At 46.1% G+C, this 15,292-nt stretch overlaps 1 protein-coding gene across 1 annotated transcript in view; it reads right to left on the reverse strand.

Annotated features, from left to right (window-relative positions):
* Positions 1–15,292, reverse strand: part of INVS (inversin) — a 165,677-nt gene that overhangs the window by 38,236 nt on the left and 112,149 nt on the right. Inside the window, exons 12-13 of the mRNA XM_059411193.1 lie at positions 14,124–14,336; positions 1,193–1,476 (exon numbers count right to left, since the gene is read on the reverse strand). Coding sequence (XP_059267176.1) covers positions 1,193–1,476; positions 14,124–14,336 — 497 coding nt within the window. The remainder of the gene's footprint in view (positions 1–1,192; positions 1,477–14,123; positions 14,337–15,292) is intronic.

Genomic DNA, 15,292 nt, shown 5'->3' on the forward strand with positions numbered 1-15,292 from the left:
TTACAATTCATTGCTGGAGGAATTAATCATATCTTGTGTGATTCCACTGGGAGAAGACTCTTGGAAATTTGCACCTGGTTTCTTCTAGACTTTGCTCCATGTGCTTTTCCCTTTGTTGATCTTGCTTTGTATCCCTTTGTTATAAAAGATCCTAGCTGTGAGTAGAAATATATGCTGAGTCTTGTGAGTACTCTTAATAAATTTCTAAACTTTGGGGGTGGGGAGTCTCAGGGGTCCCCAACGTACGAAGTGAAATCCAAACAGGATAAATTCTAAGAATCCATACTAAGACACACCATATTTAACTACTGAAAACTAAAGATAAAGAACAATCTTGAAAGCAGCCATAAAGCAGTGACATGTTAGCTAGAAACATTCCTGAGGAACACCAATTGCAAATGACAGTGGATTTCTTGTCTGAAACCATGGAAGCCAGAAGTGGCACAGCCTCTTTCAAGTGTGGGAAGGAAAGACCTGCTAAGTGTGCATTCTGGATCTGGTTCATCAGTTCTTCAGGAATGAAATCAAAACATTCTCAGGCAAAGGAAGACTTAAAGAAATTGTTGCTAGTGGAACTACCCTTAAATACCAGCCAAAGGTTCTTCAGACAGAAAGGACATGATAAAAGAAGTAATTTAGTGCACTGGGAAAAAAAGACGAACACCAGAAAAAGAGAACTATGGGTATCTAAAGGAAACTACGCCTTTTCTTGTGGTTTTTATAAATTATATTTGGTAATTGAAACAAAAATCATAATACCATCTGGTACCCTATCAAAGTAGGGAAAGTCAAGGTACCTAAATGGAAGTGAGGTTTCCACATTTCACTCAAAGTAGTAGAACTGGTTATAGGTCCCTTATAACTTATAGATACAATATACATAGCAATACATGGCAATACTCAGAGCAACCACCACAAAAACTGTAGAAAGAGATATACTCAAAACCACTATCAATCAAGAGGGCATCCTAAAAGATGTTCAAGTACCCTACAGGAAGGGGAAAAAAGAAAAAACAAAACAAAACAAAACAAAACAGGGAGGAGAACCAGAGGAAATAAACAGAAAATAAATAATAAAATGGTAGTCTTCAGTGTTGACATAATTACCTTAAATGTGAATGGACTGAGTACACCAATCAAGAGAACCCACAGTCCACAGGTTGACACCAGGTAACAAAGGCAATACACTTACCTTTTGGCTTTCTGGGGTCTCTTCCCTGCACATCTGGGGAAAGATGCTGCTCCCGCTGGGGGCCTCTGTCTGGAGATAGTCTGCCCGGAGATCCTCGATAGGCTGTCTCTTCAGGGTCCTGGGCTGCGTCGCTGGTGGGAGGCTGTTTGCCGGGAGCCTGGCTCTGCCTGTGGGGCTCAGCCTGGGTGTTGGACATACAGGGAAGGGCTTGCGGTCTGCAGGAATCTGGGCTCAGCCTTCCCTTCTGCTGTTCTGCCTCCCTTCGTTTTTCTTCCTCTCGCTTCCTGGAAGCAAAGCCGAGGAGGCAGAGGAAAAAAATTAAGAGTGTTACCCTTTCAAATGATCCTGAGATTTTGAATTTTATGAGGAGCTACCACATCACAGGAGGGGCTTGGGAATGGACAGTTTCCATAATTTTCCATTTTTTGGTCTTTTCTCCAGACCTTACAGCTCCAAAGATGATGGAGCTGATGAGAACCTTATAGATCAGGCCTTGCCCAGTTGGGGCACACATGATGGGAATCTCTGTGTTTGCGAGACAGGGCGCAATCCTGAGGTGTGTGTGCCCCAGCTTGTGTGGGATCCCTGCAACTACAGGCCTTTTCCTCCGATTCCAGAAAGCACATCTGAATGCGACCAAGCCTGACAGTCACAGGGACAACCTTTAATCTTCTCTATTTATTAAAAAAGACCATTGGTGAGTACGGGTACATGGAACAATCACTCACTCAGCCCCTCACGATGGACGCTCACGCGCCTGTGAGCTGCAACACCACTAACGAGGCAAACCCACCCATTTTGCAGATGAGGTCCAGAAGGCAGGATGATCTTCAAAAAGTCCTACACAAGTCCTGGTGGTGAGGCTGGCCCCTGTGGAGAGCAACCGACTAGAAGGAGGCTGGCCAGGAGGGGCCAGGCCGCAGAATGAGAGGCCATGGGAGGAGGACGAGGGCCTGAGGCAGGCCGCCCCGGTCCAGAAAGGGGCAAGTCGCTGGAGGATGAAGGGGCTGAGTTCAGGACAAGTTTGTTTGATCGATAGCATTGATTGCTGGGAACTTCCCAGGGAAAGAAACAGGGAAGAAAAAGAACATTTACTGAGCTTCTCCTGTGCCGGGCCCGGTGGGCCATCCCTTGAGGAACCTTGATTTCAGAGAAGACAGCTTGGAGAAAAGGACCTAACAAACGACGGGAGAAATGGTACACTTGGGAGCCTGCACGGAGGGGGTAGTGATTAATTTTGTCTGGAGGAGTTCAGATGTTCCCAGCTGCTGATTCTTAAAGATTTGGAGAGGTTTGCCAGATGGATGTGGTGGGAATGAGGACGTCAGTGTGAGGTGGCTGTTTGGGCAAGGGCTTGGGGCATGGGAAAACAGGGTCTGTTCTGTCTCTTCTCATCTTCAAACAGTGCTTGCTGTACACAGCAGGTGCCCCATACGTGCGGTTCAGACGACCCAGGTACCGTGTAGGAAGAGAATCAGGCAGACACATAAAGGTTCAGGTTAAAGTAGAATGATTAGGGCTGTAGTGGAGAGAAGCCCACACTGGGAAGCATAAGAACTTTTCTAGTCCTGTCCCTGCCAATAACTACAAAATGGTATCGAGCCAGTCACTTTCCTGCTGGAGACTCAGTTTCCCCAGGTCTAACAGTTGTATGATAGTTTATAACCTGGAATCGATTCAGGGGTCTGTGTGGAAGCTAGATGTCTTTATAAAATCTGGGGTATCTTTTGTAATGAGATTTCTTTTATTGTTATAGCTGGTATCAGAGTCCCTCTTGGGGGAGGGAGAGCCTTGTTTAGAAAAATATTTTAATCAGCCTGGGAACAGAATGGAAGGCGGGTAGCAGGTGAGCCCTTCAGGGCCTTGGTGGTGATTGGCTCTGAGGAGCGGAGGGCTGCTCCTGACAAAAAGAGAATATGTTTGAAGCTCCTGACAGGGAGGGAAGAGATGAAAGAACATGAGAGAGAGAGAGAGAGAGGAGGGGGAAGAAAGGGATGATGAAAGGCTGGGAAGTGTGTACCGCGATGGCCAGGCCAAAGAGAACCTCCACGGGGAGCTGATGGACAAGGACTTTAGGTCTGTGCTCTTCGCACTTTCATGAATGGAATCTCCTGAGATCTCGTTAAAATCCAGATTCCCATTTAGCAGCCTGGGGTGAGGCTCAAGATTCGGCATTGCTAACAGGCACCCAGGTTATAGAGGTGTTCCTGGTCCTCTGAACCACAACTTGAGGAGCAAGGCTTAAGACAATAGAAAAGCTTCATATGGACTGTTTTGTTTGTTCAGTTGGTTTTTGGCTTTTGGATTTTTCTTAGAGAGAAGGGGTTGAAAAGGGAGAGGGAGAATTTTTTTTTTTTTTTTTTTGAGAGAGAATCTTAAGCAGGCTCCACGCCCAATGCGCTAGATCTCGACACCCTGAGATCACAACCTGAGCTGGTATCAAGTCAGATGCTTAACCGACTGATATGGACCATTAGCTGTACCATGATGGGACATGAAATGGATTGTCCACAATGACACCAAGGTCTGGGAAGGTCTCCCAGGATCCTACATGCTGTTTTATAAGCAACCAGACAAGCTGCAGAGCTAAGATATCAGACATGGAAGCAGAAACAAGAGTGAGGCAGAGACCCTAAGCCTCCAAGAAGTCACAGTATTCAGACTTCGACAAGCTGTGCGATTCGAGGCAATGTTTACTGAGACCTCAAGGGACAGAGAAGACCTAGATGACAGCGATCTGGGTTCCCTTTGATATAAAGCCTTCAACCTCCCCTTCTGAAGGTTGCCTGTCCCACAGCAGAGCTCCTGATCTGGGCGCCAAGCCTGTTTATCTGGTCGTTTCCGACTGAGCCCCATTCCTAGCAAGAGTGGCGGGGCGGACCGTGCTGACTCCTGTACAGCTCTGATATTTTCATTTGACTCTGGTTTTGTCCCATGCTTTGCCGAGTGCTGACACCTGAGCACTGCACCCGACAAGCCAGGGGGACAGCCTGTCATCGTCAGCGCCGGAGAGTCACCTGGAAGCTAGCAGGCGCCATTTCAGCGTGAGCTGTCTAGGAGAAGGCTGCTGTTCGGGAGAAGCTGGAAGCATCTGGGCGGCTGAAGTGCCACTAATTGATGGAGCAGCCGTGCTCCCGGCAGGAGGGGGACGGCTGCTCTTTTTACACGCACTGATGAAGGGAACCGCTCTAGGAGAATATTGGTCCCGCAGACAGACCCTCACGTGCGGCTGTCTGCCTTGGCATCTATGTGGATCTCGCTGCTGTTAAAAAGGGCTCGGAAGTGATAAATTAGACTTTTGGTCATTTCTCTTTCTTAGGGAAACCAAATAGCTTTCCTTTTCAATTCCAACAAGCCGCTTCCACTCAGGTCCTGGGCAAACCCCATCACTGTGGACCTTTTTGGGCCAACAGCGGGGGCAGCCACAGGACCCCCAGACCATCCAGCCTTCTAGAGTGATCAGAATGGCCAGAGACCCAGGGCGCTCTGAAGACTTGTTTGGAACAGGACGTTTGTAGGAAAGTGTTTTTTTCATGTTGGTAGAACTAAGTAGAGCAGATTTAGAAGGAAGACTGTAATAATCAGAATATATCATTAGACCCTATTAATAGAAAATAAATAAGTGTTTAAACAAATTGACACATTTAAAAAATCTTCAGGTGGCCGGTGGCCCACAGCGATGCAGTTCCCCAGAGCTGTGGCTCTTGATATAAAAGTAATGATCATTGTGGAAAAGTGGGTGGGATTAGAACCGGGACCACAACCTATTTACATGTTGCTGCCTTAAAACAAAAGCAACAGCAGCGACACACACACACACACACACACACATATGCGCGCGCGCATGCACGCTACAGTCCAGAACATGATCTTTTATGTACGCGTCCCTGGGGAATAAGATCCAGCTCCATGGCTCCTGGTCTGAGTTCAAAGGAATCTCAATTTACTCACTTTTATTTGGTAGATAAGGAAATTGAGGCAGAGTGATAAGTGACTTACCCATGATACTCTCTCCCTCTGCCTCTGCTCCTCCCTGACCACCACTTCTCAAAGAATGAAGTGGGTCATATGAAGAAACTGGCAGTCACTCATCAGAATAGCCATTAGCAGCATTTCAAACTAAGTTCAGATGCAGCTTTTAGTTCTAAACTCTTAGACTCAGTAATTATTGTGAAATTTAAGTGTTTTATCTCCAACTAATTTATTATGAATGTCTGAAGATCTAGTAATCTTCATGGGGGTTAGGTTATAAACTTGACCTATTTTTGTCAAATTTTGAAACAAATACCAGAGAAAGAACCCAATGCTATTCTAGTTTATATGAAAAATTAAAGAGAAAAAAAAAATCCCATCGATGCACAGCAGATAACATTTTAGCAGGAAATTTACTAAATGGTGGAATCTTAATGCATAAAGTAGTTTTACCTTGTTTTCTCTTTTTTTTATTATCTTAAGGGGAACTGACTACATAACAATTTTTGATGGGCTGCCCATTAGTCTGGTTTGTACTCTTTTCTGGAGCAATATTTGCAGGTCCACAGAGACTCATAGTATAGAAAAGTGAGAAATTCAGTTGAAGATGAGGTCCTTGACAATGTCCAGTTCAGGTTCTGTGCATCACAGAGCAAAGAAAGTCTCCAGACCGTGGGCTGAAGGAACCGGGTGTGTCACCCTGGGGAGAAAGATGTAAGGGCCACAATGCTCCTGCAGATCTCTGAAGGGCCACCAGGAGGCAGCAACGTGGCCCGGAGTCATTCACCACTCACCCCTGCAAAAACAGACCTGAGACCCTAGGATGGGGATGTCTACAAATGAGCAGCCTAGAGGACAACTGCAGAAATGGGCCCATAAGAAATTCAGTGATCAAAAGATTGCTGGGGTACACCTGGGTGGCTTGGTTGGGCATCTGCCTTCAGCTCGGGTCACGATCCCAGGGACCTGGGATTGAGTCCCCTGTTGGCTCCCTGCTCAGTAGAATCATGCTTTTCCCTTTGCCCCTCCCCACCAGTCATGCTTGCGCTCTCTCTCTCTCTCTCTCATAAAAATAAATACATAAAATCTTTTTTCTTTTTTTTTTTAAAGATTGCTTGATGTGCAGAGAGTCAGATGAAGGGCCATAATTTAAGTGTCTTGGACGTCCAGTGGCTTCAGCATCTCAAGACTGGGGTGTGTTTGCTTGCACAGTGTGCACAATGTGGCACAGACCCGCCTCTGGGCCTGCACAGTGGGAGTCCCGGAAGATGATGCTGTTCTCTACTCTCTGATGTGGCTTCCACAGAGAGTTGTAGTGGCCCAGTTGAGCAAGAATTAATTAATTCTGTCAGAGACCGCAGAAAGAAGCAAGCTCTTCCCCGCTGCAGTGGAGTACTCAAGTCGCCACTGCTGTGAAGGCAGGACCTCAGAGACGTTTGAAAGCTGGGACTAAAGTGGCTCTCACAGAAAAGGGACGTCTACCTAAGCAGGTCCTGTTGTTCCAATTTACCTGGGCTTTGTCCTCATGACATTCTTGTTTATAGTCTCAGTGTAGGCTTGGAACTGACTAATTTTCTTACTTTTCTCAAAAATGTAGGAGGAACTTGGTGTGCTCTGCCATGCTAGTTAACTTTCAGAGTAACAGGAAGATTTTTTTTTATTAAACTATGTTGCAGAACGGATGATGGTGGCTTGGTACCACTCTTTCAACAATTCCTGGAAACAAGAGGGGAACAACTGAAGGAGCAGTGGGGTAAGAGAAAAACTGGCTAGGGACCCGGTTCTGGTAGAAGTAAAATAAAATAATAATAATAAAAAAAGAAGTAGGGCTGTTCCTTGCTGGCCTACCAAGATGGCGCCAGCAGCTGGAGACAGCCTCCAGCATAAGTGCGGCTGGTAGGAACCCCGGCTTAGGGGAGGGCTGAGATTCTGGTGCCGTCTTTCTCCTTTACTGGCTGTGGGTTCAGGAACGTTAACCTCTGCGAAACCCCACCTGGGAAATGAGATGAAGGACGGCTGCCCTGTCTTTCCTTACGGAATGATCAGGTGGACTGAATGCAGTGACACGTAAGACCTTTGTAAGCTGTAAAGCACTGTATAAATATCACTGATCACTATTACTTTTGTGTAAAGCTGTTAAGAGAAGGCTTCCCTGTGACAGGATCTGGTGAGAAGTGAAGAAATTCGTATTTGGCATGAACGCCATGCAGTCTAAGAGCGAGAGGGCTGGGCCTAATGATATTTTCAGAAATGCTCATTGTTGAAGCCGCACAACTCCCTTTTCTGTGAGAGCCGTTTCATTATTATTATTTTTAAGATTTTATTTATTTATTGGAGAGAGAGAATGAGAGAGAGAGGGAGAGCACAAGCTGGGGGAGAGGCAGGAGCAGACTCTCGGTTGAGCAAAGAGCCTGTCATGGGGCTCGATCCCAGGATCCTGAGATCACGACCTGAGCTGAAGGCAGATGCTTAGCTGACTGGGCCACCCAGGTGCCCTGTGGGAGCCATTTTGATCATACCTCTCCGACCTGTTGTAGGTCCCGCTTTCATGGCCGTGGAAACTTATATACTGCCCTGGAGTGGGAAAGAGCCTGCCTGTTTCTGCAGTGTCTGACAGAATGTTCTTCTTCTCAAAACGGGGCATATACAACTCTCTATGGAAGCCACATAACAGGGTCTCGTGTTCAAGTAAATGCAGTAGTGAACCCCTTTGCTCTTATGCATCTTTTAAAAATGAGAATACAGAACTATCATAAACCTGTCAAGTGGTAATTTGCTCATGATAAATATGGAGGGAGGTAGGAAGCCAAATGCACAATTCTAGAAGCACCAGTGTTTGTTGTGAGGATAAATGGAACATAAATGTATCCCCTGCCTGAGTAAGGCAAACAAATTAAAGTGGTACACTCACGGAGTTTCACAGACTCAAAGGGGATGGAAGAGGGTGTGTGGTCCAAGCCTCGCACTTGGCTGAGAGGGAAAATAAGGCCTAGAGTGAGAAATGACTCATGCAAGGTTTCACACTCACTGTAGGAACAGTGATCGAACGTTTATGATTAAATGCTTATTAAATAGGTATTTTAAGACTGGAGATACGGAGATACAGAATATAATCCCTGTTCCCAAGGAACCGTGGGTCTCGGGGGAGTCAGACCCCTTCACTCCCATAGATGGTTCTGCACGTGATGGGTTCTAGATGTGATAGAGGCTAACACAGAGATAGGGATGTGAGAGGCAGTCACTGTGTGGAAGGAAAAAGAACCACCTAGAAGGAATGTCAAAATGAGCAAGACAGAAGCGAGAGATTGTTTTAGGCAGAGGCAAGAGCAAGGACACGCAACCTAGCTCTCACAGAATCGTTCACTCAGAAGAGATCTCAAAGACTAGTTCTCTATATAATTAAAAAAAAATTCCTTGTATACTATCCTGGAGAGATGATAATTCCCTTTCGGCTGGAACATTTCCAGTGAGAAGAGACTGATTACCTCAGAGGACAGAAAAGCTTCCGCGCTAACCTTTTCAGTAGGTTCTCCGCCGTGTGTAGGGGCTGTGCGACACTGTCTCTTCATTGTCGCTGAATAACAGGCTGAAGAATATCTGGGTTCTGACTTCCTCTCGAGGGAATAAGAAAATGTCACATGTCTTTGAACCTTTGACTTACAGAATGTTAGAGTTGGGCGGGAGAGAGGGGGAAGCTCAGATATCATTTTGTCAAATGGTTTTTAAAAAACTCCTTGTGACTCATGGACCTTTTTTGAAATCGTGATAAAAAAAATGTATAGATCTTCACTGCCCGAAATATACCTATGCTCACAATATACAAACCACTGCATTTAGTTTTGGGGTATTCATGGGTATTCATCCGACCATCCCGGATTAAGAAATCTTTTCATTGTATTAATGGGAAACTGAGGCTCAGAGGGGTGGGATGGTATGGAGTAGAATCACAGGAGTGATTTCCTGTCGGTCCGACTGCAGTATGAGCAGAAGCCAGGCCTCTGGGTCAACCCTGTGGTTGTCTGTAAGTGACAGACTGAAGGTGTTCCAGGAAATGGAACTGGATCTATTATGAGGAGAAAAGGACTCTTGGGGTAGGAGTGGAGTACCTACTCTACTGATCTGAAAGTTTGTTTATGGAAAAATGTTTAGATTTTTCTCTTTTGCTTCAAGAGGTATCTCAAGACCAAAAGACAGAAAAGAACTTCTGCCAGATAGAACTGTCCCTGACTGGTTTGTGCTGCTTGAATTCTTTGTCACTTGACTTTCCGAGGACACAGAACAACTTCCTTAGAAGGGACTGTGGCATCCCAAAAGTTTGAACTTGGTGACCCAAACTGGACTTGATTATGTTCCTCTGGGAGACCCGCGTAATCTCTCACTATAGCCTGGAGGAAGTAGCTCAGGGCCCCAGAGACCATGGAAAGTTCCAGAAAGTGAAAAAAATGAGAAAGTGAGGCAAGTTCAGGATGGCCAAGCCCTCCTGCGTGAGGGGAGGGAGGTAGTTGTGTAGAGAAATGGGCCCCAGAGATAAAAGTGGAGGCAGACAGGTAAAGGGTCTCCTGCAGCACAGTGGATGGGATTCAAGAGTGATGGCTGGCACACAGCAGCGGGACCAAAGATGGAGGCAAGAGCACATTTCAGGAGGAATTCACAGAATCAATGGTAGCAGCCGCCTCAGGGAAATAAGGAGGCGAGAAGAGAGACGGGCTGTGGTGGAGAGTTGCAGGTTTCAGGGTGAGTCTGAAGTGACAGTGACAACAGGACACACAAATGGAAAGTGCTGGCAAGTCACAAAACGACAGCGAAGGGGAAATGCCTGGTAGGCGACTGAGGGCGTGGAATCAGAGTTCCAGGAGGTCAGGATGTGAGACCGAGTGAGGGACGGTCTACGGACACGAAGTCACTCAGGCTTCAAGAGTAGACACCTTCCCAGTGGAAAAGAGCTGAGCATGAGGAGAAGTCTAGGGAGCGAGTGCGCAGAGCCGACCGCAGTGAGGAGGTGGTGTGATCGAGACGATGTGAGAAGGAAGAGGCAGAAGAGAGCTGAGATCCGAGAGTGAAACAGAAACCCAGCGCCCAGGAAGCTTCCGGGGAGAAGAGTGAGCAACACAGACACAGTCTCATCTTGTGTGCCTTCAGCCGTGTGCTGTGGCAGGTCGGTGACAGAAATGTTCATTTTGGCAACAACAAAGGTGGTACAGTGTGAGTTATAGAGTGCTTTTAAGTGGATTATAGCTATTTCTTAAATGGTATTTTCTAAAACCACAGGCCTTGGAAAATAGGACTAAAACTTCACTCTCTCAATTTCTCTCTCAGTAAATGAAAGTAATTTTAACTTTCATAAGCTCCCTTCACATCGTTGCTTTAAGGAAGGTGATCCGAGCCCTCCTAACGAGCCACGCCGGGAGAGGTACGCCAGGTGACAGGACGTGCCTGGGTCGCCTTAGCCAGGGAGGCGGCAGTGGCAAGGACTGAAGTTAACATTCTGATTTTTTGTTCCTTAAAGCAAAAACCGGAGGCGAAATTAAACACTGGCTCAGATCTTAAGAAGTAACTTTTGAGAAATAAAATTAAAACAAATGAAATCAGTTTCTTTTCCATTTAAATATTTCCCTTGGAGCTCGATGCCCCAAGAACTGTAGGAGGTGATGGTCAGACTGTGAGAAATTTGTTTACTTCCAATAATGACACCGAATAAAGAAAGGACTGTGACTGAGAAACAGGAAAGGAGATGATAAGTTTCCAGTTTGGGCAATTTCAGACATATCACAGTAAGCACAGCTCCCACGTAAAAGGGTTTTTAGAAATGAGCTTCAGAAACGAAGCACTAGGACAAGGAGGACACACCTTCCATGACGCTAACCAGGATAACAACTAGTGGGGGGCTGGACAAGATGGTTCCCGAAGCCCCTCACCCTTTCAAGCCCTCACGGCTGGGAGTCACAGAAGGCCTAGTTAGGAAAAGAAAAAAAAAAAAAAAAATCTTACGACTCTCTTTAAGCATGTCCTGAAGAGAAAGGCCGTCCACTGTATAGGAAATCTTCTGACAAATGGATTCCTGGTTCTCGGCCCTACACTGACCCAGCAGAGCCTGTCCGAACTCTCGGCGCTGGGCATGTGGCCTCTGGGCAGCACCAGGGGCAAAGGAGAGGAGGGAGAGGCTGAGATCGTTAACAGTGAAGATCCAGGGGTTTCCACAGACCTGGAGACTGTCTTCAAGTCAGCTGGTCTAACCTGTTGTGTCTCACAGAGGAAAAAACTGAGACGCAGAGAGAGGAATGCTGTGTTTCACCACAGACCCTCTATTCTGCTGGAAAGGGAGTCTGGGGACTCTGGGCCCCCCTCTCTATAATGACAAAGTGAAATGCATTTGGACGAATAGGCTCCTTAGGGGGGGTGGGGGGGGGACGTACAAAGTCAGTCAAGTTGACTTTGTAGAATCCCACCTTATATTCAGGTAGGTATGATTTCAAATTCTGAAAACAGACCCTCGCACGTTAAAACTGGAGTTTATGAAAACATAAGCTAGAAGGAGAAAGCACGCTCTGGCCCTTGTGGGGAATCTTTAACTTGCAACTCGGGATAATGTACCACGTGCAGTCCCCACTTAGAGCGGTCACTCTCGTGCTGGGAGCTTCTGTAAGGCCGGAAAAAGAGGCACATAGACAGTCCTTAGGTTAAACTGGATCCTCTGGCCATAAGTGAAGAGAAGAAAGCCTCACAAAGAGAACAGTGCAAGGTCAGGTTCCCGAGGGTGCCGCTAACTGCGGTGGCTTCACTCACAGAAACTGGGCTCTTCCCGTCGGTTCTACCTACCCAAAGCTGCCATTATGGTCAGCATCCCCGTTCACAGTGGTATTTAACTTTTCACTAAAAAGATTTATCCTGCTTTTTATTATTATTTTAGATGATTATTTATTACACTTATGCTTCCCCCTTGTGGGCAAGATTGGAAGGATTCAAGATTGGGAAACATTTAAGGTGCAGCCAGGAAGTTACCAGTCAGTTGTCTATCCCATCAGAGGTTTTGGTGTCTACACCTACCGATGCAACATTCTTCTCCTGCGGCTTAAACTACCCAGCGGGGGTTCTCATGCATTCTCCCAGGAGCCACCGCTCTTCCGCTTCCCCTAAGCACCCTGAGGTGATCTCTGAAAATGGTTTGTTATTTGCTCAGCCCAGAAAACTGTACAAAATCATGCAAATCAAGAGGTTCAAATCTTCATGTTCACTTTAAGAACACACATGAAACTGCCCAGGCCATCTAGGGTGTGCATATCCGGAATGCCACTAGGTACAGGAAGGATGTCACTTTGCAGAAGCAATGCGTGCCAATTCCATCATGACAATGGTGGAGTTGGTCCGTGTGGCCGGGACAAACAGTGGGGATGTACACAGGGTCAGTGGCCCAAAGAGAGTGCTGAATTTTTCCTGCCCATGCTTAAAAATACGGGGAGTCATGCTGACCTGAAGGGTTTAGATGCAGATTCTCTGGTCATGGAGCATAACCTGGTCAAGAAAGTGCCTGAGACTCGGTGTGGAACTTACAGGGCCTGAGGCCCAATTAACCCACACATGCTCTCTCCCTGCTGCACCGAGATGATCCCCACTGAAAAGGAGCAGATTGTTCCTAAACCAGAACAGGAGTTTGCCCAGGAGGAAAAGATATCCCAGAAGAAACTGAAGAAACAAAACCTTATGGCCCGGGAATTAATTCTGCAGAGGATAAATGCAAATAAAAGTAAGTAAGTAAGTCGGGTATCTAGGTGGCTCAGTGGGTTAGATAGCCTCTGTCTTCTAAGGTCATGATCTCAGGGTCCTGGGATCAAGCCCTGCATGGGGCTCTCTGCTCGGTGGGAAGCCTGCTTCTCCCTCCCCCGCCCCCCACCCCCACCCCCGCCTCTCTGCCTACTGTGATGTCTGTCAAATAAATAAATAAAATCTTTAAAAAAAAAAAAAAGAAGCAGCTACAACTCCTTTCTTAAAAAAAGTAAGTAAGTGAATAGTAAGTCAGTAAATAAATAAATAAGTGAAGTACCCAACAAAGGTAACCAAGAAGGAAAACCAAGGCACAGTCTAAAAATCTATCACTAATGGTAAAATAATCACAACGTATATATACTAGGTACAAATGACTATTTTACACATTCTGTAACGTTACCTAAAAAGTGTGAGGTCCTTGAAGCAAGCACTTTGCTTTTCGTCACTATTTTCTCCAAAGGCTCCAGCCAAGAGTTTTGTATGTACCAAGAATTCAGTCAATATTTCTTGAATAAGTTACATTAGTTAGCAAAGATTTGCTTGCGCGGGGGCGGGGAGGGGGGGCAAGGTATTTACACAAGTTGGTTGCTTTAATCAAATCAAAACCAGACACTTCTGGTGAGGTTGGCTAGCTGGTGTCAGTTTCTTGTGGAAAGGTAGGCAAGGTACGAGGCGGAGCAGCTTCCTGTAGGTAACCTCCCACCCCCGACTCCTCGCCAGGGTGGCTGTGGCCTAGGTGTGTCCCTATGTTGGAACATCAGGGGCTAACCTGGAGGAACAGCCACTGAGCAGAGATTAGGCTTTTGTCCTTCACTGTAGCTGCTGTGCTGTGCAGGCCCGGCCGGCAGAAGTGGGGCAGTGACACGGTACAGGGATCAGCATTATTTTGATCCTCTCTGGACTCCCTCTCCAGGCTGCTCCCCAACCCGACCCCTTCTCCCCTGATTCCCAGAGGTGAGAGAACACAGTCCTTGGGGCACCTGGGTGACTCAGTCATTAAGCGTCTGTCTTCGGCTCAGGTCATGATCCCTGGGCTCTGGGATGGAGCCCCGCATCGGGCTCCTTGCTCAGCAATGAGTCTGCTTCTCCCTCTCCCTCTGCTGCTCCCCCTGCTTGTGCTCTCTCTCTCTCCAACTATGTCAAATAAATAAAGTCTTAAAACAAACAAACAAACACAATTTCCACAGCTCAGACTTACTTGGCAGCAGCATCTTTTCTCAACTGTTCATGCTTCATGAGGAGATTTTTCCGGTCTCGGAAAGCTTTTCTGACCTTGTACCCTTTGTAGACTGCCTGGATTTTGAAGGCGGCAATGTCCTGAATGGCTGCGATGGACAGGGCGCCGTGCTCCAACATGAACTGGATCACTTCGTGGCGCTCGCCCAGCAAAGCGTAGTCCAGGGGAGTGTACCTGAAGCAGGACGGTATTTTTAAGTGTTGGAATGGAGTCAGAGGTACAGTTACCTGACCATATTATGCAGCAGAAAGAAATTTCACTCTGGGATGGGGGTTGCTCCTCAGGCTAGGCTAAGTTCTGTGCTCCAGGGCTGTTCCTTTTTTCTCTGAGGGAACAAAACAAGGGCGGAGCTGGGGTCAGGTGTTCTGTGTTGCTGACCAGGATGGTTCTGAGTCTTGCTTGCTGGCTCACAAATTTGGGGGCTGTAGGGACACAGGATCACTTTTCTTTTCCCCCACGTGCCAAATAATAACCCACTCTGATCTGAAAAAGTACTGTGGATAATATCCTGTGAGATTTGTAAGTTTAAGCCCAGGACAACTGATAGTTAATGCTTACAAAATAAAAACATACATCTCTGAATGGTGAGATTTAGTCTATGATGAGGTTGGCCCTTTAAATCAGAAGGCATGGGTTACTGAGTAGTGTTGGGCCAATTGCATAGCCATGTGGAAAAAAAAAAAAGTGATTCTTATATCACATTTTATGCCAAAATGAATCCTGAATGAACCAAAGACCTAAATATAGAAAAAGAAACCATGAAAGTACTAGAAGAAACCATGGAAGATTTTTTTAAAATTGGGAAGGAAAGGTCTTTTCAAATAAAAATGATACAAAACTCAAAACATAAGAGAAAATGATAAATCCAACTATATAAAAATGGCAAAATTTTCCAGGGCAAAAAAGACATCAAGAACAAAGATAAAAGACAGTTCCCAGAATAGGAAATACTAATGGCTCCTAAATATATAGAAATATGTTCAACCTCACCCATTTAAGAGAAAGGCACATTAGGATGAACAAAGAGAGTACTTTAATGATCAGATAAATGAGGATCAGAAAGTTTAATAACACACTATGCTGGCAAGGATGCAGAGAGACAGGCTCTCTATATGCTACTTTAATCTGTA

Source organism: Mustela nigripes, chromosome 9 (assembly GCF_022355385.1).
Source record: "Mustela nigripes isolate SB6536 chromosome 9, MUSNIG.SB6536, whole genome shotgun sequence".
NCBI classification, from domain to species: Eukaryota; Metazoa; Chordata; class Mammalia; order Carnivora; family Mustelidae; genus Mustela; species Mustela nigripes.